The sequence below is a fragment of the Ixodes scapularis genome, unplaced genomic scaffold, assembly GCF_016920785.2.
Source record: "Ixodes scapularis isolate PalLabHiFi unplaced genomic scaffold, ASM1692078v2 PGA_scaffold6__148_contigs__length_123643588, whole genome shotgun sequence".
In the NCBI taxonomy this organism is placed as follows: Eukaryota; Metazoa; Arthropoda; class Arachnida; order Ixodida; family Ixodidae; genus Ixodes; species Ixodes scapularis.
In genome coordinates this window covers 24,523,605-24,545,060 of record NW_024609881.1, presented here as the reverse complement: position 1 = coordinate 24,545,060, position 21,456 = coordinate 24,523,605, and the positions used below count along the sequence as shown (strand labels likewise).

Here is a 21,456-nt window from a genome sequence, read left to right as displayed (position 1 = left end):
CTGCGAAGACTGAAAACATACCTTCGAAACACGATGACAAATAGCCGTCCAAGTAATTTAGCCGTGCTTGCTGTTGAGCGATCTCTTGCTACAATGATAGGCCTTCAGCGTGTCGTCGACATGTTAGACGCTGCGCACGATAATCAATGTATACGTCTAGTGATATGCATGTACTAGCAAATTCACCAATCATCTCTGCTATCTAGAACAGTGGTGCGGACGGAGATGCGGGGGATCTTGCCTTTGAGACACTTGGTTCATATCGCGTGTGTGTTTTTTATGTTTTATGGTTTGCATATTGTTAATTCTGGTCATGATTAACTTGAATCCTTGTACCTACATGACTGTCTGCTTCGCATTTTGTATGTGCGTGTGCTACATAATCCTGAATCTACCGGAATGTTCAGTGTTCACTTATTCAGTATGTTGGTTTTAAATAAATGGTAATGGCTTCAAACTTTTTCTTGAAAGCCATCTCTTCAACCAAAAATTATCTTTATTGAAAATGACATAGAGAGCCAAAACTTTTGATGAGTGACATTTTCAGCATAAAGAACTTGTCCAGCCAAAAGTTCTGAGGAGTGACGTTTTCAGCATAAAGAATTTCTCCACAAAGCGGCAAAGCTTAAGTCGTCAATTCTTCGGCTTTCTTTTAATCGCGTTCTTTTCTACGACCACATATTCTCAAAAATAATATATTCAAGTATCAATGAGTTTCATAGTGAATAACAAAGGTCATGATTATTCCCAAATAAAAGTTAAAAATTCCACAAAAAACTAGCTTCTTTCTAGCTGTCAAAAGTTTATTGCCAATGCCCTTACTGTGATTTCTATGAAAAAGTTGTTTTTAGTTTGCAGATGGCTATATTGTCGGCGCTTGGAGTACACAAGTTTGTAAAACGCAGTGCGATCCTCCTAATGTTTTTGCTGATGAACCTGCGAGTGTCCGAGATAGCATTATATATTCATTTTTCTTAAAGGGACCATGAAGGCAATTTAATTTTTTTTTTAAAAAGAAGGTCTTTCCGCAAGCATTGGGGTCCTGGCATGCCACACAACTTTTTCTAGAACATTGCGACTTATTTCTGTACCTGCAAATAAATTTGCGAAACCGAAACAAACATTCAGATTTCTTCCCTTTTTCGCCTCTGGAAAGAGAAGTGACGTCAGGGAGCACTGTCGGCATCGGTAGGATTTAGTGCACACTCAGTGTGGTTCCCGTGGTTCGCTCTAGTGTACGGCGGTCTGTGAAGAAAACCTGGAAGAAATGGACGACAACGCCACGCTCACAAACGAGTTTGAGCTACCGTTCAGCGACCTCACGCCGACTGAACGGGAGATGCTGCTAAGGACGCAGAACTCTGGATTGACGACCGATCGGTCGGCAGTCTATGCAAACTAACGTCGCCCGATCGACCGCACGTCTTTAGCCGACCTTTCACACAACCTACTACTCCACATAATGCGGCATGATTGGTGAGACACCAGTTCGCAAAGCGAACACGAGACAACGCACGAAACCAAAGCCAAAAGTCCGCCGCCCCCGGTGCTCGTACCTCGTTTTCTTTTTTTTGTCCATGGTTGCTTGATGCTTGTTACGCGCCCGAGGTAGCAGTGCGGGATGCGTTCAACCAGTGACAAATGGAGGGATCGCTTCAGATTATGCTTTAATACACGGTATGAAACTTATTAATTCACAACTACAACTTCAAAATATTATCCAACGTTCAAATACACTTTTTTCATCACATCTCACCACCAAAATCGAAACCAAGAGCGCGTCTATCGTTTGAACCAATCGCCAGGCGAGGTGCCCGTTGTCGTCACGCTTCGGCGCACTTTAGTCCACCTTTCTGCCGCCGCCTCGGTGGGGTCTCGGGCATCATTCCCGGCGCTATTATTACCGCGCCTGTTTGCTCGATTGGTGCGGCACCCAAACTTCTGTTCGGGATAGAACTTGGTCAACAGTATCTGAGACGTGCCTGACATCCATTTCAATCGTCGAATAAAACTTCAAAACTGCCTCCATGGTCCCTTTAAACGACACATTCGTTTAAAGCTTTCAATGTTTTACAAATGAATTTGAGTTAATGCAACAAACAAAACTTCATAAAAATGATGAGGGTCCTATCATACTTTATGAGATTAATCACCAAACAAACAAAAAAAGAACATTGTAAGTACACAAGAGAAGGAATGTGGATTAATTGATATCCAATAAAAATGTGTACCTAAATTATGATTGGATGTTCATATTAAGCGTTAAGCCATCCTCAATTGCGTACACCTTAGGCAAGGTTTCATCAGCAAAAAGCGTTCCGCCTATTGCCACAACCTACTATGAAGGTAAGCATAAACAAAGAAAACAAGACCCCCCTCCAAATTCAGTAATCATGATGTGCCCCCCCAGGAAAAAAATTCTGGCGCCGCCCCTGCTGCCAAGTCCTACTCCCCAATACATTTGTGTGATGACAAACAGTGGTGTTTGGACGAGAGGCTCAAAAGCAAGGCCACATAGTACGGCTCTGTGTGCAGTGTATGCGGCCAACGAAACTGGGATTACGATCAAAGCTTCTCGGATATTTCTGGCCTTTGCAAGGCCTCCTTGCTCCCAATCATGCAACCGCCCACAGGGTTTGTCAACTTCATGTGTCAGCATGAAGTTGAGTTTAATGGTTAATCCGAGCAAGGGCTTTGAGATCTATCTTGCCCTCAGGTATATGAATAGCTTGATTTAAATGGCATAAAATTCTGCACAAGTAAAATTATTAGACACAGCTAGGGCAGGCTCCACTTGTGGGTTAACCCCAAAGCATTCAGCATGTTTGCATCCAGTTCTGGCGGATAAACTCCTATTCTGAGCATTTGGAACATTGACTGCACTTGTATGGTTTTTAAACACTGTGTGTTCGATAATGGCGGATCAGACCCTTATTTTGAGAAAACGCTAGGGGGCACTGCTTGCACTTAAATGGCTTTTCACCTGTGTGCGTTCGACTATGGCTTCGCAGGTGGTGACCTTGGACAAAGGCTTTGGGACAGTGCTTGCACTTAAATGGCTTTTCACCAGTGTGTGTTCGATTATGCTTTCTCAGACTGGAATCATGGGCAAAGGCTTTGGCACATTGCTTGCACTTAAATGGCTTTTCACCAGTGTGCGTTCGATTATGCTTTCTCAGATAGGATTTTTGAGCAAAGACTTGGGGGCATTGCTTGCACTTAAATGGCTTTTCACCAGTGTGCATTTGATTATGGATTCTAAGATTATATTTCCGAAAAAAGGATTGGGGGCACAGCATGCACTTAAATGGCTTTTCACCACTGTGTGTCCTAATATGGCGAGTCAGGGTGTAATTATAAAAAAAGGCTTGGGGGCACAGCATGCATTTGTATGGCTTTTCACCTGCATGTATTTGTCTATGGTGGATCAGACTATTACTGTGAGCAAAGGCTTTGGGGCACAGTTTGCACTCAAATAACTTATCACTTTTCCACTTTTGAGTGTTGCTGAGCACCTGGGACCTAGAGCCAGATATGGGAGCAAGCTGGCGCTTGAATTGTTCATCTCCATGGGCAACCAGGTGGCTTAAAATTGCATGCTGATCTCTGGTGACATAGGTGCAGGAGCAGCATCCAAACCAGATGTCCTCAGTGGTTCTCAGAGTGAAGCTGGTCTCTCCCAACAATGTGGCTCTATCACCTAGAAGAATAGACCATATGTATTGACATACACGGAGACCCAACCATGGTAGCCACTTAGTTTGGAAAAGAGTAGTCATTAAGGCAGTTTTGCCGCAACTGATTGGTTTAATATGTTGCTGCACTTTGGAATACGATTCCCGGAAGCACTCAAATGCAACTGACACATAGGCAGAAAATTTTCAATTTCCCGGGGGGCCAGGACCTGATAAACTTGCCTTAATATTTCTTCTACACACATACACACACACACACACACACACACATATATATATTGACATTTCAAATATGCAGATGATAGAACCATACTGGTCAAATGAAAATAGAAAATAAGAAAGTGCAAAATGGAAAATAAAATTTTGAAAAAATGTTTAAAAACATTTGTAAAAAATGTATTTGCTCTTATTAGCGGAAAACAAACAGCGCAAGGACAAGGACAGAGTAGAAGGTGGTAGACACACACAGCGCTGACTTACAACTGAGCTTTATTGGCACTGACAACCTGTATAAATACACAATTTGCCCGGCCCAAAAGCCAAGGAAAGAAACACAAGAGGAGGACTACACGAATTCCTAGAGTCATCTGCAGGCGCCGTTGCTCTCCGATCTGAGTAGAAAAATACACTCCTTTTCCGTCAAGGCAAGTGACGGGGCACTAACACACTCAGAGCCTGATTGTCCAATGGCGCGGGATTCTATAATCTCACGTGTCAGTTTATCTTTTTGTTTTCTGATGACCGTGCATCGTTCAAAAAACGGAGTACATCCGCAATCGCGGCAATGCACCCCAAGGTGCCCCGACACAACCTGAGACACATTATAACGATGCTTTCTTAAACGCTCATTAAGACAACGTCCTGTCTGCCCTATGCATCTCCGGCCACAGGACAGGGGAATAGAGTAGACAACACCCGCAACGCATGTAACAAACTGGCTTTGGTGTTTCTTGGCGCACACCTGTCTCTCTATTACATGAGAGTTCACTTTTTTGCACATCATAGATAGCTTGTCTGGAGTCGAAAAGACCACGTGAACACCAGCTCGACGTCCCACTTTTTTCAGATTATGGGATATTTTGTGTAGGTACGGTAGTACTGTGATGTTTCTGTTTTTCCTGTTAACTTGTTCAGCATTCTCAATCCGTCTTCTCTTTAGTAGAGTTTCTGCGACTGCCGTTAAGAGGCGCAACGGGTAGCCTGCGGCCGTGAGCCTCGCTACTTGATTCTTAAAGCTATCCTTGACTAAGTGAAAGCATGATTTATTAAGGGCGTTCTTAAAGCAAATGTTGACGATTCCCCTTTTTACCAGTTTAGAGTGGGCAGACGAAAACGACAGGAGGGGTTTATTACTCCTTGGTTCATAAAGCCACCAGGTGTATGTGGGGAGACACTGCAGCCTAAGGTCTAAAAATCTTATGGAACCGTTTACTGGTAATTCATGCGTGATAACCAGTGGTTCCAAGCATTTACTAAAAGTGGCCAAAACCTCAGAAATTTCGCCAGCAAAGTGGTCTGAGTCACAGTCAACAAGCACTAAGTAGTCATCTACGAACCTAAAAACCTTTTTTACCCTAGAGCCTTCAAGTCTATTAGATAAAATTCTGTCATAAAATGCAAGATAAATGTTGCTCAACACGGGAGCTAAACAGGAACCGATGCATATGCCGTTTTTCTGAATGAAAGTCTCTCCATTCCAAGTTGTAAACGTCGACTTTAGATAAAAGGTTAAAAGCTCTAAGAAGTCTCTTACCCCCAGACCACATTCATTTTGAAACGCTACACACCCGTGGTTGTCAATACACTCTTCGACGCACATTAAAAGCTCCGTGTGTGGAATCGAGTAGTATAAGTCCTTAATGTCTACGGAACATGCTGAGAGGCATTGGTCAGGGCATTGTTTAAGGAAGTCTATTATCTGCTCCGAGTTTTTTACCTGAAAGGGGTCGTCAATAACTAAAATGTTCAATTTCGTTTGTAAAAACATGGCCACCAACTTCTGCCACGTTCCAAATTCCGATACTATAACGCGTAGCGGACAGTTGGCTTTGTGCGTTTTAGCTGAAAAAAACAGATCCAGATTCAGGCCTCTGCCCTTATCGACCGCTAGGGCTAGTTTATCTAAACTCAGCCGTTTGCAAAGTTTACGTGCTTGAGCAACATTTATCTTGCATTTTATGTTGAGCAACATTTATCTTGCATTTTATGACAGAATTTTATCTAATAGACTTGAAGGCTCTAGGGTAAAAAAGGTTTTTAGGTTTGTAGATGACTACTTAGTGCTTGTTGACTGTGACTCAGACCACTTTGCTGGCGAAATTTCTGAGGTTTTGGCCACTTTTAGTAAATGCTTGGAACCACTGGTTATCACGCATGAATTACCAGTAAACGGTTCCATAAGATTTTTAGACCTTAGGCTGCAGTGTCTCCCCACATACACCTGCTGGCTTTATGAACCAAGGAGTAATAAACCCCTCCTGTCGTTTTCGTCTGCCCACTCTAAACTGGTGAAAAGGGGAATCATCAACATTTGCTTTAAGAACGCCCTTAATAAATCATGCTTTCACTTAGTCAAGGATAGCTTTAAGAATCAAGTAGCGAGGCTCACGGCCGCAGGCTACCCGCTGCGCCTCTTAACGGCAGTCGCAGAAACTCTACTAAAGAGAAGACGGGTTGAGAATGCTGAACAAGTTAACAGGAAAAACAGAAACATCACAGTACTACCGTACTTACACAAAATATCCCATAATCTGAAAAAAGTGGGACGCCGAGCTGGTGTTCACGTGGTCTTTTCGCCTCCAGACAAGCTATCTATGATGTGCAAAAAAGTGAACTCTCATGTAATAGAGAGACAGGTGTGCGCCAAGAAACACCAAAGCCAGTTTGTTACATGCGTTGCGGGTGTTGTCTACTCTATTCCCCTGTCCTGTGGCCGGAGATACATAGGGCAGACAGGACGTTGTCTTAATGAGCGTTTAAGAGAGCATCGTTATAATGTGTCTCAGGTTGTGTCGGGGCACCTTGGGGTGCATTGCCGCGATTGCGGATGTACTCCGTTTTTTTAACGATGCACGGTCATCAGAAAACAAAAAGATAAACTGACACGTGAGATTATAGAAGCCCGCGCCATTGGACAATCAGGCTCTGAGTGTGTTAGTGCCCCGTCACTTGCCTTGACGGAAAAGGAGTGTATTTTTCTACTCAAATCGGAGAGCAACGGCGCCTGCAGATGACTCTAGGAACTCGTGTAGTCCTCCTCTTGTGTTTCTTTCCTTGGCTTTTGGGCCGGGCAAATTGTGTATTTATACAGGTTGTCAGTGCCAATAAAGCTCAGTTGTAAGTCAGTGCTGTGTGTGTCTACCACCTTCTACTCTGTCCTTGTCCTTGCGCTGTTTGTTTTCCGCTAATATGAATGACCAACTAGCCCAATCGTCAACACTATTTGCCCTTCTGCACTTTCTTATTTCTCATTTTCATTTGACCAATATGGTTCTATCTTCTGAATATTTGAAATATTACTCGTCAGAGCCCCAAAAATGACGAAGAAGCATCCTTGTGATATATATATATACTATAAATGACTTAATTTTCGCGAGGACCTAATTTTGCCTAATTTTCGCGAATATCGCGAATCTCCTTCAATTCGCAAAAATAGGTCCCGCAAACAATTCCAGTAAAATGTAAACACATTGGAATCTATATTGAGATCCCACTGCATCGCAAAAATTAGAACCCACAAACTATTCCAAAACTTCAGCTTTGTCCTAAATCACGAAACATTGAGCCGACGAAAAATAAGTTGTTTACAGTATATATATATAGTTATCTTATTTGATTCGTTTGTACATACATATGGTTCATGAAGCATTGTTGACTCCGGCTACCGCAGGGGTATGTTAAGGAAGTTGTATACACTATGTAGGATATGAAGACTTCAACGAACATCAAGGAAGCTCAAAGTGCCTGCTCAAGAGTTTGTTCACGTGTGCATATCGGAGCTTGAGATAACAAAAGAAAGCGATTTTAGGCACTGCACCTATGGGAGCTGTAGCCACCTGCCCTAGTAGCCGAGTTAGGCCTTTTGATGGTGACGCACAGTTCAACCAAGCCCCATCATTGAACATGTGCTTTCTAAGATAGTCATCGCATTTGATTTGTGGCAATTGTAATTAGCGCATCTGCTCAACTGAACTGATGCATCTTTCAAAAACAAAACTAAACTAGGAAACACTACGTGAGCACGCAAAATACCACATTTCGTGTATTAGGACGATCTTAAATCACCATGTAATTAATGCCAACAATTGTTTTCCAAGAAAAATAAAACGAGGAATGAAAGTGTTAATTTATATTGTGCGTTACTGCTTACTGTAAAATCGCTTATTTTTGTGGCGGCCCCAATTTTTAGCTGATCATGCAAAGGAACATATTTGCAATCACTAAATTTCGATAATTCTGGAGGCCGCAATGCAGGTCCTCTAGAGACCGATATTTTCACGTGGACCTGAATTTTGAGAAGTTTTCAATTCGCAAAATTCATGAAAATAAGGGGTTTCAGTATGAGTCCAGTTTGGCCTAGAGGGCAGCGCAGCGGTTGCTTTGCGTGTGACTGCCATGCATTGGGCTCATAGACTAGTCATGAAAGGAGTTTTCAATCTGCTGGCGGGGCCGGTGAGAAGGAGAGAGGACTGAGAAATCCACCAAACCGACTGAACCCCACCCCTTAGTGACGAGGGCGCACAGATGAGATTAATGAGGTACACCCGGAGGTTCCGCAGGCGATGGTACTTGTTTTTCCGAAGAGCTCAAGAGACGGGGGGAAAGGGACCGAGCTCCCTCGTGGTAAACACCTATGAACTGACACTATTAAAGGACACATGCAAAAAAAAAAAAAAATCTTTTAAACAGCTTAGATGGAAAAAAGATGTCATAAAATGATTTTACAACGACGAAAAAAAAACTGTTAGAGCTATATTTACGGCGCTATAAGAATTTTTAGTTGGCACCCACGGGTGCTGCGGAAAAGTGGCCCTTATTTGTCACGTGGTGCTTGCACTTTTTCGGAAGCTTCCTTTGACCTCCAAAAGTAACTTATTCATCTTTGTTTGAAGTATAAAAAAAAAAAAAAGCTAGGATTAATAAGTAAATTTTAGAGCCCAAAGGAAACTGCTGAAAAAGCGCAAGCAGACGTGATAGACCTGTGGGCCGGTCAGATGACGGCGGCGGCGCCCCGAAGCAGACGAACTTGTGCGGCGGCGGCGAAGGCGGCATGGACGAACACGTTGAAGTGGTGTTGCACAACGCTCTGCGTGCGGCGGCGGCGTAAATTTGCGGTGGCGGCAACGCAGCGCGGCGGCGCACGGACTTACCACGTGACCAGCGGCGGCTCCCGCGGGCGCCAACTACAAATTCGTTTTGCGTCGTCAATATAGCTCTAAATTTTTTCTTTCTTCGTTGTAAATTTGTTTTATAATGTTCTTTTTCCATCTAGCCTGTTTAAAAAAAAAGTTTTTTTTTTTTTTTCTTTGCACGTGTCCTTTAACGGAGCTGTGCAACAATTTCAGGGCTTTGCTTAAATAATTGTGGAAGTTGATGCCCGACACTTCTGAAGAGAACCACAGAAAACAGATTTTGCCTGGATACCCTAGTTTTTATTTAGAAAAATGAAAAAGATCCGCCAGGTTTTCGCCACCTCTCAACTCGTACATCGTCTTCCGGCTCACGTGCGCAGTGACGTCGATGGGGTAGGCGCAGGGTTCCGTTAAAGTTCTCTCTCTAGAGCCATCAGTGAGCAGCGAGAACTCATCTGCTCGCGACCGCGTGACCACGTGCTGGCGGGCGCAGCGCGAACAATATGGTGAAAGGAGGAAAGTCACATCAGGGTCCGGCCATACCCATCCGGCCCTGTCTCCCTCCACCTCCGGCCTCTGGCGGTTGTTTGCGGTAGCAGATAGAGCTGACGGTTTTGTGGACCTAGGATAGATAGCGCCACTAAAAATCCGTATAATAAATGTTTTGTTGATGATACCAGGTTTTTGACGTATTTATACACAAACTCAACTCTGTGATGTCACGGCGCGGTGGTGGCGCGTCGGTCGCACTTGCGGTCCGGGGCTGTGGGCAGAAGTCCCCATGTCAGACGTGTATTCCTGCATTGTTTTGAAAGGAGCTAGACAAAAACCTGCCTTCTCGTCAAAACGCTGCGACTGGGGCCGTACCAAAAGTGTCTAGAAAGGTTTGAAGGTCATTTTTTACGTGCTCGGTTCGTCCGAGAATCTGGATCTGTGCTGTGAAAAGGGAAAAGCAAATGCTGTCGGACAACGATTGCTTGGGCGGGAAGCACTTTGGGTTCAGTTCACAGATACTTGTGGTCATCAGATTTATTTGTTTTGTTCCAACATGAACGCCAGAAAACCGTCAAGTTGTGCGGACCACCTGCGGACTATGTTCAGTGCGTCTTCAAGTTCAAACGGCCGCCTGATCGTTCGAACTGTCGTCTGCTCTTTCAAATGTTTCTGCTTGTCGTCTGCTCTCTTAGACGACGCCGGCCCGTAGACCAAATGTTGGCCCGGTACTTGCGATAAGAAGTAAGTGCAGGCCTCAAAAGACTTAAATTTGAAGGTTGGTAAGCAGGCTCGATGTAAACAGTAGATACAAGAAGATGTTGATCATTGTTACCCGTGGCCATCACCGACATGTTATGCCTAATTCACTTGGTCTTATTCTGCTTGCGATTTTCAGTATCGACGTCGACCATCTCAGCTACGGCTCACGCTTTTGCAGCACGAGCGGCGTCGCAACTGAAAATTGCGAGCGAAATCTCATCATGCGAATCAGGCTTTAGCGTACATGCTGTGGCGTCCACGCGGAATGAATCGCCACATGTCACATTATTCACGCAAAGTTTTGTGGTGTAACGAGCCTCGGTAATTTCGCTGACGCCGCTCAAGATAGTCAGACATCGCCAGGAAAACGTAGAATCATCAATTCGAATGCGAAAAGGGGCAGGGGGACTCACACCGACGTCGACAACATTGTATTTCAATGGTTTGTTTATGGGCGACGGTGAGCTTCTTGCCCACACCCCCATCGTGCATGCGCGGCGCCGGTGGCGTCTGCTAGGGGCACTCCGGTTTGTTTGTAAACATGAGTTGGTGTATATTTATGTTCGAACGACAAGATTTAGAGAAGTTACTTTTATCGAGCAGGTATTCGCACAACTTGCTATCTTTCTACAAGAACCCCACTGACGTAATGCCATGTGTTTCTCATGGCCGCTGCTCGCGGCTGCAGGTCGGGGAATATTCCAATTTTTGCCTCGCTATTACGCGGCGGAATCACAACATTTCAATGAAAGGAGGTGTGTTTTCTGTCATTTGTGACAAGGTGGACAATGTCAAAAGTAGAAGATGCCAATTATCTCAACGTTAAAATCGTTGCACAGCTCCTTTAAGGGAAGTCCCTAGTCTTGAAAAGTGAAAATCATAGAAAAATCTAAATTTATACATTCTCTTATCTTAATCTCTAAATCACAGTTTACATAACTTTCCACTTTGAAAAGCTTTCCTGGATTTGTCAGAATTTTCTTCTTTTTTGTCACATGAAAATGTTTTTACTAGACTACCTTTGGATTTAGAATCTGGATCTGAATACTTTCTGAGGGTTGGATACCTCATTATTCAGAGAGTACAACAAAAACAATATTTCTTGAAATTCTTAGATATGACATTCTCTAATTGGCAATGACTGTTCGACTATGGCGGGTCAGGTTGAAAGCTTTCAAGTAATTAGTAAAAGAATTTCCAGATATCACGCAGTCATGACTCGCTAATATGGATGCACCGCTATATAGACACAATTTTGGGGGACCAATATCTCCCTATGCAATCTGCCTCAAGAATATTAAAAGCAGCAGTCCAGACTATGGACAGCTAGTTTTGGTAACGAACTGGGTAAATTCATGCAGGTTTGTCTCATTATTATGGACACAAGAGGGTCCACTAATAAAAAAACAAGATTAGTAGGGGCCTCAGGTTACAGCGTTCAAGGAGAGTTTCATTACTGTCTGCAGTTGGTTGCACTTCCTTCGAAAGGCACAGGACCTACACACCGAACAATGGTTCAATTTATCGGGGCTTTCCAGTCAAATGCATAACCTGTCCTTCTCTACTTATGTAATGTCACATTCAATTGGGGCGCACCACACCGCACCGCACTGCACCGACGGACGCGTCGCGTTCAGATGGCCGTGTCGGTGCGGTTGCACTACGTTCATTTGGGATTTGGTGCGGCGCACGACACCGGCGCATTGCTGCACCAGCTGCACCGTCGAAAGGAGACCGTGCAGCTTCGCGCACTGCGGGCCGGTGCGGCCTTAAGCTACCGCTCTCCGCCTCCTTCGGCCCCTTCTTTCCCTCGTTTCGTCTTCCTCGTCTCGGTAAACATGGCGGCTCGGGAGACTCTCGCTAGGTGGCGCGCGCCGCCGCCCCACTCGTGGCGGATTTTGTTCAATGGTCCACCCGTTTATGTTTTGCCCTTGAAGTGACCGCGCCAAGCGCGTTGCATGGCGGAATGCTTCGTGTTCACTTGGTAGTGCATCATACGCTGCACCCGCGCGGTGGCGCGGCCTTGGGGGCAGCATTTTCTCGGTGCTGCGTGCGCCCCAATTGAATGTGACATTAAGATGCTCTTCAGGTTTGTCATGTGTGGCCGCTTTTCTAGCTTGTCTGGTCTCTCCCGTCTATGCATTTACAGGCAGCCACGTTTGGGTTAAAAATCAGGCTCCAAAAACTTAGGACACATGAAAAAAAAAAATTTTAAGCAGCTTGGACGGGAAAAGGATGTCATAAAACGAATTTACAACGTAAAATAATTTTTAGAAGTATATTCACAGCGCGTTTGGTTTTGCATCCGTGGCCACCGGATAGACTGATAGTAAAAATCACGACGCTGCCGTGAACGGTACCTATCGCCCTCTTGTGGCGGTGCAAGATACCGCCAGCAACGGTTTTACAAAAAAAACAAAGATATAAAAACTAATTTTTTATATAACTTTTTTTTTCGTAAAATTTGAAGCAAGATTTGTAAAATCGTAAAATTAGTCCCAATTCATACATTTTATGAAAAATTCGGAAGAGTTTGCAGGTATGAAAGAAGCACTGCTCTGGAGTATGACTGCCTTTAGTGTAGACACTGTCACTTTCCTGTTTATAAAAAAAGGTACCACCAAACAAAAAAACTCACCACAACTTGTGGACTGATTTGGTTCCATTCAAACCGCTGCCCAAGGTCAGGTTCATAAGGAGTCTTGTAAGACCAAGAGGGAAGCAAGGGACCACTCGAGATCCTAGGAACCAAATGCAATGAGCAATGACAGTAATTAAGAACAAAGTGAGCACACCCTCCAAGAGCATCAAGCTAGTTAGACACCTATGAGAATACCACACAAAAGAAACACCGAGGATTTGGCCATTTCAAATTAACAATGACAAATGGATGAGGAAATAAAATGCCTCTGTGCCTAGTAATGGGTGGTAGTCTGTGCCACCTGAGTTAAGCATGAAATCCGTGCAAGCGATTTGGCAAAAGACGAGACAAGCGGCGGCAACCCGCTTCACTGTTGCCTGGTCAGTCGCGTGACGAGGCAGACCGCATGAAAACGATGGGAGCAAGCGACTAAGGCGATGAGCGACGTTTTCTAGAAATCCAAAAACCAAGCGACGCAACGAGCTACAGTCAGAAATTTCCGTCGCTGCCGCTTGTCTCGTTGCTCGCTAAATCGCTTACATGCAGTTCAGCCTCTAGAGTTTGAAGGTATCTCAAAACGATTTGCTCATTTTTGCATTGCCAGTAGAGTAAAAATACTAAAACTAACAGTTAAAGGAGTAAGGACTTGCACGATACAAAATCTGAGGTAATCTATGGCTGGACCCCATTAGGTGTCCCTCCCTATATTAATGCTAAATTTGTTTTGTAAATTCGTTCAACTGCGGAACCCTCAGGTGCACTGATTTAGGAAAGCTGCCATGTTCCTCTTTCCACAAAAAGTTTAGAGTGTTGCTAAATGCGGGACATGCACCAGGGAAAACTATTTTTTAGAGTGCAGTTCTTAGGCGCCCGATTCCGGGTTGAGCAGCGTCGTTGTCGGCACGCTGGCGTAGCCATAACTGCGCATTGCATTATGGAACGTTTCATAACCGATCACTCGGACAACTAAAATGTCCTCAAATTCACACCATTAAATTTAAGACTTGCCGTCTATAAAGCACTAAATCCACCCAAAGCTAGAGTATGCTGCCGCTATATGGGACCCATTCCAAAATTACCTGCCATTAATCAGAAGCAATTCAAAATCATGCAGTCAGGCTCATTTTTTCTAGCAATTCATATGAAGTAAGTGGGCTTTGATGTCGCTGGTCGGTAATAAAGAGGAGCCTCTTGAGGGGGCGGTTAACAGAATTGATGCGCCCCTTCGAGAGTTTGACCAATGGGTGTGGTGACGAAGGTGCCGGAGAGAAGTGAAGGCAAGGGAGGAGAGCCCCGAAGAAGCGAGAGAGAAAGAGAGCAAAGCGGAGGCGACCGCCATTTTGATGCAACGCTGTCGGTGCCGAGCACTGTTGAAGCTACGCGTCGTCTGCTATGGGCTTATTTCTTTTTCGCCTGAATAAAAGTTTGCGTTCAAACGTGGAGAAACTTAACTCGTTAGTTTTTTAAGCCACCAGAGAATTACACCATATCATTTTCTTGCCAGAGCCTGCCAAATAAAAGTAAAGAACTGAAATTGGGGTGTCGATCCCATGCATTCCGCCGGGCGAATGAATGAAAATGGCGGCCCTCTCTGCTCAGCTGGGAGCAGCCGAGAGTTCATGCGCATGCGCTCAGACCTCTCGCTCTCCGTCGCAGGCTGGTTGGCTCACTCGTGAGGGGGGCGTTACGGCAGCAAGATCACAGATTGGCTAAACTCACCCCATGTACGGCTCTGGCATTTACGGGTGGGCCAAGTGGGTTCACACCGAGCGAACAGATAAAGTCGAGTGCCTTTTCACTTGCGGACTTTAGAAGGAGATTGACTTGAAAACCGTTTAGACTGGCAACGGTACAATGTTTTCTTCGGGGGTCAAACCAAAAGTGGAGCATCATTGTGTATTGTGCGTTCGCTGGTTCATTTTGTCGCATGATTCTCGGTTCCACGCGGAAAAGAAACAGCAGAAACTTTGTCCGGCTGACGCGACGCAGGTTAAGGTACTCCTCTGGGTCCGTGTCAAGGAGCTTCCGACGAAACTCGTCTAGTTGCATTAGCCTTTCACCGAGCCATAGAGTTATTACAATAAACGCTAGAGGTTCAGGTGGCGCTAGTGTGCTGTTGCATTTTGAAGCAGACAGCAAGCAGTCAGAAATTGACTTTCGGTAATGCATTTCTATGGGAAAAAGCGAGTGCATTTTCTCTCTGCGCTCGATTATAAAAGCAAATATCACGAATAATTTTACGAAAAATAAATAAGACGAAATAATTGGTCAGTTACAGCATTTTTATTTGAAATTCGTGGCATGAAAAACGGTGTTAAAACCGCTTCATACATGCATTTATGTGCACTGTCGGACACTGTTAGCGCGAACACGGCGCCGACGCTTTCCAGCATGGGGGATATACGTGCCAAACGAACGAAGGACATGTGGAAAACCAAGAGAGACAGCAAGAACTACGCAGTAAGACTAGATAAGTAACTCCTTGCGCATGCAGACAATCGAAATAAATTGAAAGCCACGTAATATAGTCCGATTTGCAATAAATAAGTACTGCTTTATTCTTTCTGCTCATGAATATGTGCAAAGATGCTTGTTCTGGATTCAAATCATCACCCGCACGCTCCAAATCTTTGCAAATAGGGGGAGCCAGAGAGCAGGTGCCCGATAAAAACTGCCCGCCATAGGAAATAATAAAAAGATGCACGTTTCGTAGCTCAGATGCTTTATTTTTTGAGTTCAAATGTTTCTTTAACCGATCGTAAAGATGCACGACAGAGTCATTATCATCCAATGACAGGACGGGCATATTAGCAATATATAAGCACCACCGAAATGCTAGCAAACCTTGAACACACTCTACATTACTTTCGATCATTAGTTTGCTTAGAATCGTTGCTCGTTTTTACACCTTCCTTGCAACAGAGGTTTGGGCCTGAAATAGAGCGAGGTTTAACATCGTTCAGTGGTAAAGAAAAATGCTGTAACTAAAACAATTACACTTTTAAAATGTTAATAAAGGTACATACTATCCGGTACAACCGAAATGACAAAAGTTATTCATGTTATTTTCTGGCGAAGAGACGAAATTCACGCGTGTTTTCCCATAAAAAATACACAAGGAGGCTGGAAATGTAGACTGCATGCTGTCTGCTTCAATTTGCAACCGGAAGTCCCGTAGACACTAGCGCCAGCTGAGCTTCTAGCGTTTATTGTAATAACTCTATGCACCGCGAGGAGGTTATAAGGACTAGGAGAGGGCACATTGCAATATTGGTGAAGCCTAGTCATAAAAAGCTTAAACGATGTTGTGGCCAACATGACCGCAGATCTATTTGGCGATTGGTGCACGTGACATGTCACGTGTGAGATGTTGATGGTTGATTGTAAGATTCATTGCAGGCTTGCGCGCACTCCGTCTGGTAGATTTCATCAGATCGAAGGCTAGACGAAGTCTAGCTACGGTCTCGTGATGTGGTCGCGTTGGCCTGATAAGTGAGGAGGGTAAGGAGAAAAATGCGAAAGCGGCGAGGCGTCAAGAAAGCAAGGCTTGTGGAGGCTGCGCGGCTGTCGTCATGCCCTCCCCTACCCTTCTATCCTCCTTGATCCACCGAGCAAGACCATTCTTGTGGCTGTAATGCAAATACAAAGTGTCACAAAAAAAAAAAAGTACAGGTTTTTTTTACTGCAAAAATAAACTAGGCATCGCCGAACGCTCATTCTCTGCCCAAAGGTAGCGCTAGAGGTCACAACCAGATGCCAAAGTTTCAGCCCGATCCGATACCTTATTCAAAAGTTATAACTGGTTTTCTGAAAATTTCAATGGGAAACCCAGGCGAAAATTTCTAACTGGGACCAGTTGGCACCTCAACTGGTTTCAACTGGGACTAACTGGTCCCAACTGGGAATCAACTGGGACTAACTGGTCCCAACTGGGAATCAACTGGGACTAACTGGTCCCAACTGGGAATCAACTGGGACCAATAGGAGTCCAACTGGGGCCAGCTGAGGGGTCAACTGGTTTGAACCATTCCCACTTGGGAGTCAACTGGTTTGACTCCCAGTTGGGAATGGAGTGCACTGGAACCAGTTAGGAAAGTAACTGGTTGGAGAGATTCCCTGTCGGACTTCAAATGCCTTTCCCGTTCCCAGTTCACACTGGGCAACAATTTGGACAAGTTGGGGGTGTCTTGACCTTTGCTAATGAAGAAAACTAAAAACACTAACATTTTTAGATTTATACAAATAGGGAATTTTTAATTACTGGGGTACATTTATATATTTATAAAAATAATTAAAAATTTTAATTAACTAAATAATATTTTAATTGGAAAATATAATTAGGGACAAAATGTGTTCACCTAAATAAACATTTAGTGCATTATTAAAATATATTAAAACATTTATTTAAATACCTACATTATTTTTTTTTCTTTTAATAAATAAATTTATCTTTTGACTAATCAGAGCTAGCCGGCCGCCGTGGCACGCGGGTGCGGATTAGTGGTACGCGCTGTTGACAGATGACGCTGCCTATGCTGACGCCGGAGTCGGACGGACGCGGTAGAGAAGGGTCGCCATCGCCCAAGTTGGCGTCGTTATGAAAACGTCAAAACTACAGCTGCGCTTCTTTGGACCTAACTGTACACACACCAAGGTGGCGGCGGTGAACTTCGAGGGTGGAAAGATGCAGTTCAGCGATCGGAGGGCACCCAGGAAAGACCGGACGCACATGGACCGGACGGAAGAGAACACGCCGCGGAGAGCACAATGGCGAAAATGGCGGGAGGTCTACCTCGAAAATGTTCGACTGTTGTGACAGAGATTGCAAGGTGGGAGCGCTACCGCATCTTATCAGGACTTCACCTGCGCAACGCAGGATCACGGGTGAGCACCTTTCTTCACGCGATGGGAAGAGAAGCTGAGGACGTCTTCACTAACAGATGCCAGCGGCCGATCTTCCTTCATCTCATGAATACCACCTCTGAAAAAGTGATTCAACCGTCGCAAGCAAGTGGCTAAACCCGGAGCGTGTACGTCACCGAACCTATTTAGTTTCATTCTCCAAGTTTTTGACAATAAAGTCTTGTCAACCTTCCATTTTGTGCCGTGTTTCATTGTTGCTGGAGTTGGTACCAACTCCAACTGGGACCAGTTATAACTGGGACCAATTCCAGCTGGGACCAACTCCAACTGGGAATTGTACCATAAACCAGTTGCAACTGGGACCAACTGGTCCCAGTTGGACGACTCCAACTGGGACCAGTTGCAACTGGGAATTGTTCCATAAATCAGTTGCAACTGGGACCAACTGGTCCCAGTTGAAAATTTTCGCCTGGGAAATGGAGCCCATTTTTGCTCGTTTTCGGTTTCTGGTGCCCATAGAGCGCCATGTATTCGAAAACTCCGTCGGCAGCCATTTTCCCATTGAAATTTTCAGAAAATCACTTCTAACTTTTGAATAAGGTATCGGATCGGGTTGAAACCTTGGCATCTGGTACGTTGTAGGGTGCCTACATGTCTGTCGTGTGCATGAAGGCACTCTAGTACGCTGTGATCTCTAGCGCTACCTTTGGGCGGAGAATGAGCGTTCTGCGATGCCCTGTCCCTGTCGTTCTGTGTTTTGTCCCTTGTCCGTATCCCCAGTCTCGGGTTACAACTATGCTCAATTTACACCAGCTAGCCTGCACCCTCACCATTGCTTCATGCCTAGTTTATTTTTGCAGTAAAAAACTACAGTAAATTTTTTTTTCTTTGTGACACCCTGTATTTGTGTGTTTTGTAGGAGCGCGGAGTGCGGGAAAGTATCTCCAAACGTCCCTCCGCCGAGCCCAGAACTTCCTCTATTCTTCGCCGAAGCCTTCTCGAGCAGGTCATGCCTTGGTGTAGTTAAGATAGCGGCGCTTCGCGCGAAGCCTATCACGGTGTTTTGTCTCGATCTGTACGTAACAACGGCGTACGATTCTTTATCGGGGTGGCAAACGTCGATTTCTCTCGTGGACAACGGTGCCACGGTGCGATGTTGGAGTTTCGCGGCACTGTGGGATGGCGGACAGGTTCGGTCCGTCCTCGCTGGCGTCTGCTCGTCATCTCCGTCGTGTGGACGCGCTTGGGAGACGGACGAACCGCGGACATGTCGTCACGTGATCAATCTGTCCGCGGATCAGTCAATTGGCCATTACCTGCGAGTCTCCTTTTAATTTTAATTGGTCCGTTTATTGCTGAAACGATCAAGCGAGCGCGCTGTTTACACGGCTTCAGAAGAGGCTACCCGTGCGCAAAAGCGCGAAAAGTCGACGTTGAAGCCGTCCTAAATAAAGCCACGGCCGTGAGCACGGCCTTGTGAAGTTTATTTCAAAGCTATCGCCTCGCACCAAATCATTCAGTCTTGGGAACAGTACCTGTTTCTTGAGTAGGGCAGTCGTTCAACGTGAAATCAACTTCTCTTCCATGCGATGCGGTCGTTGCAGTTGTTGATCAAAAAGATGCTAAACGAACAGTGGATCAATGAACGCGATAGAAGCCGAAGCCTTTGAATCGGGCGGCAGCTCGCGTCATCTAGTCAGTAAGAGTGAATGGCTAAATGGCTAAATCTCTATGGGCTAAATAGATAAAAAAAACTGTGTACGCTAGAACCCCATTGGTACGCTGCGAGTTCCAATAAACCCACCAACCAAAGCTAAAATAAAACTGATATATACTAGAGGCTTTCGAATGCATGCGATTACATTTTTAGCGGGCAGAGCAGCGATGGCACGAAATGAGTTCTGGCAACGTTTGTTCTGCGTACCAGATGGCCACTTAGTTTTGGTTTCAGTTTTGGATTTGTCATGATCATCGTGTCGTGACGGAACACGCTCCTGTTTACATTGCGGCGACTTTCTATAAGTGCACAACACTGTAGGCGTTTGGGCAGAGGTAGGCGAATGTAGAACGATGGACTGCTACGTCCCTGCTGGTGTCCCTGTCGAGCAAGCACGTTCGCATACGCGTGAAGCAAAGTTATGCAGATTTAGAAGTTCACGTGCTTGGCTGCAGGAGAGCAGGCAGCGGCTGTCTGATCGAAACCGAAGCTATGCCAGTCTGCTCCGTGGCCAACTGGTTCACAGCGTGGGCGAAATGAATTCAACGCACTTTAAACTGACCGCATAAATCGTACGTCATGACTGAAACCTGAGACTGTGGGTTGAAAAATGGAACACTCGTGAAGGAAGAAAAAATCATTTTCTTAACTTACCACGCTGGGATTTACTACAGAAGCGCCTGAAGTTGCCGGAAGCTTTTACTAAAATTGTGGAAAGGTGGGCTCACCTGAGTAAATCAAGCATGTGCACTAACAAAAATATTGTTACTGTGGCGCTTATTTGGGCCAAATGAAGTGAATAGGTAAGCCAATTTTATTTTCTTTCCCCCAGACATGTACAAATTACTCAAAAAAGGTAGTTAAGTTAAGTTACTGAGTATCGACGTCAAAAGTAATTGGAGTAGAGTAGAAATTACGCATTAGTAATAGTAATTGAGTAAACTACTAACTACTATAAAAAGTAGCGAGTTACCTTCAACTTACTTTCGAAGTTACTTTTTTTATATTTTTGTGGTAGCAAAATGAACAGCAGTTTTGATCAATGAAAAACCCTGCGAGCCTATAATAAATGCAGTCTATTTATAGCTTGCGTTTTCGCCAAAATAGTTTATTCGCTCGCAGAAGCAATTGACTTTCAAAGTTCTTGATAGCAGAGTTTTCCCCTTTTCCTTTTAAAGACGTCCCCAGCCAAGCTAAATAGACGTTCCACCGTGGCACTGAATGGAACGGCAGCGTTGAATTTGAGAAACAGGCTGTGCAGGGTCGAGTAAGCGAGTGTCGGCATCTTAGGTGTCCATGACGAAACATGTGAGGTTTGCCTCGGGTAAAAGGGTCTTTTATAACAAACTTTCCCCCTTCTTTCCTTTTTTCTTCGTCAAGTTGAGATTGCTATGACTGGCCCCTCTTTATTCCGACGTCGTTCTGAGAGTACGCCGAGCGAGTGCACCAGACCGTCAAGGGTTCAAGTCTCGCGCCACGACGATGAGATCATCCGGACGACTGCGCGTCCCGTTGTAGTGCTAGTGCTACGCTACTGAAAAAAGAAATGTTTTGGTCTAACAGAAGATGAACCGAAGTATACTTCGCCGCTGACGCCGGGTCCAACAAAAGGATCTCCCAAGGGTAACTCGCAATCCTCGCCGGCGACTACAATATTCTGACGCGCCTGACACGCCTGAGAAGTAAATCGTTTTTAACAAAGAGGAGGTCTCTTTGGCGTGGATGGTCGGAAGGACACGAAGGATTACGTGAACAAGCATCGTCGCTCGTATACAGTTGCAGCTGGAAGCGGGAACGTGCTTCCATGAACGGATTATCCGTGCCAGTGTTTGTGCGCGAGGGAGTCCGGCTTTGCAAAGGCGTATGCACTGACGACAAGGCGACCATGGGAACAGGCGCCCAGCTGCGAGGTCATTCCAGTGGCGCCTCCCGTGG

General features: G+C 45.0%; 1 protein-coding gene across 1 annotated transcript; it reads right to left on the bottom strand.

Moving 5' to 3' along the window:
* Positions 1–650: 650 nt before the first annotated feature.
* LOC115309118 (gastrula zinc finger protein XlCGF49.1-like) lies at positions 651–19,478 on the bottom strand. The gene is made up of 3 exons (XM_029967290.4): positions 19,340–19,478; positions 12,939–13,041; positions 651–3,700 (listed from the first exon to the last, which is right to left on the bottom strand). Exons 2-3 carry the CDS (start codon positions 12,964–12,966, stop codon positions 2,895–2,897), a joined length of 834 nt encoding a protein of 277 aa, XP_029823150.2. The 5' UTR covers positions 12,967–13,041; positions 19,340–19,478; the 3' UTR covers positions 651–2,894.
* Positions 19,479–21,456: the final 1,978 nt, after the last annotated feature.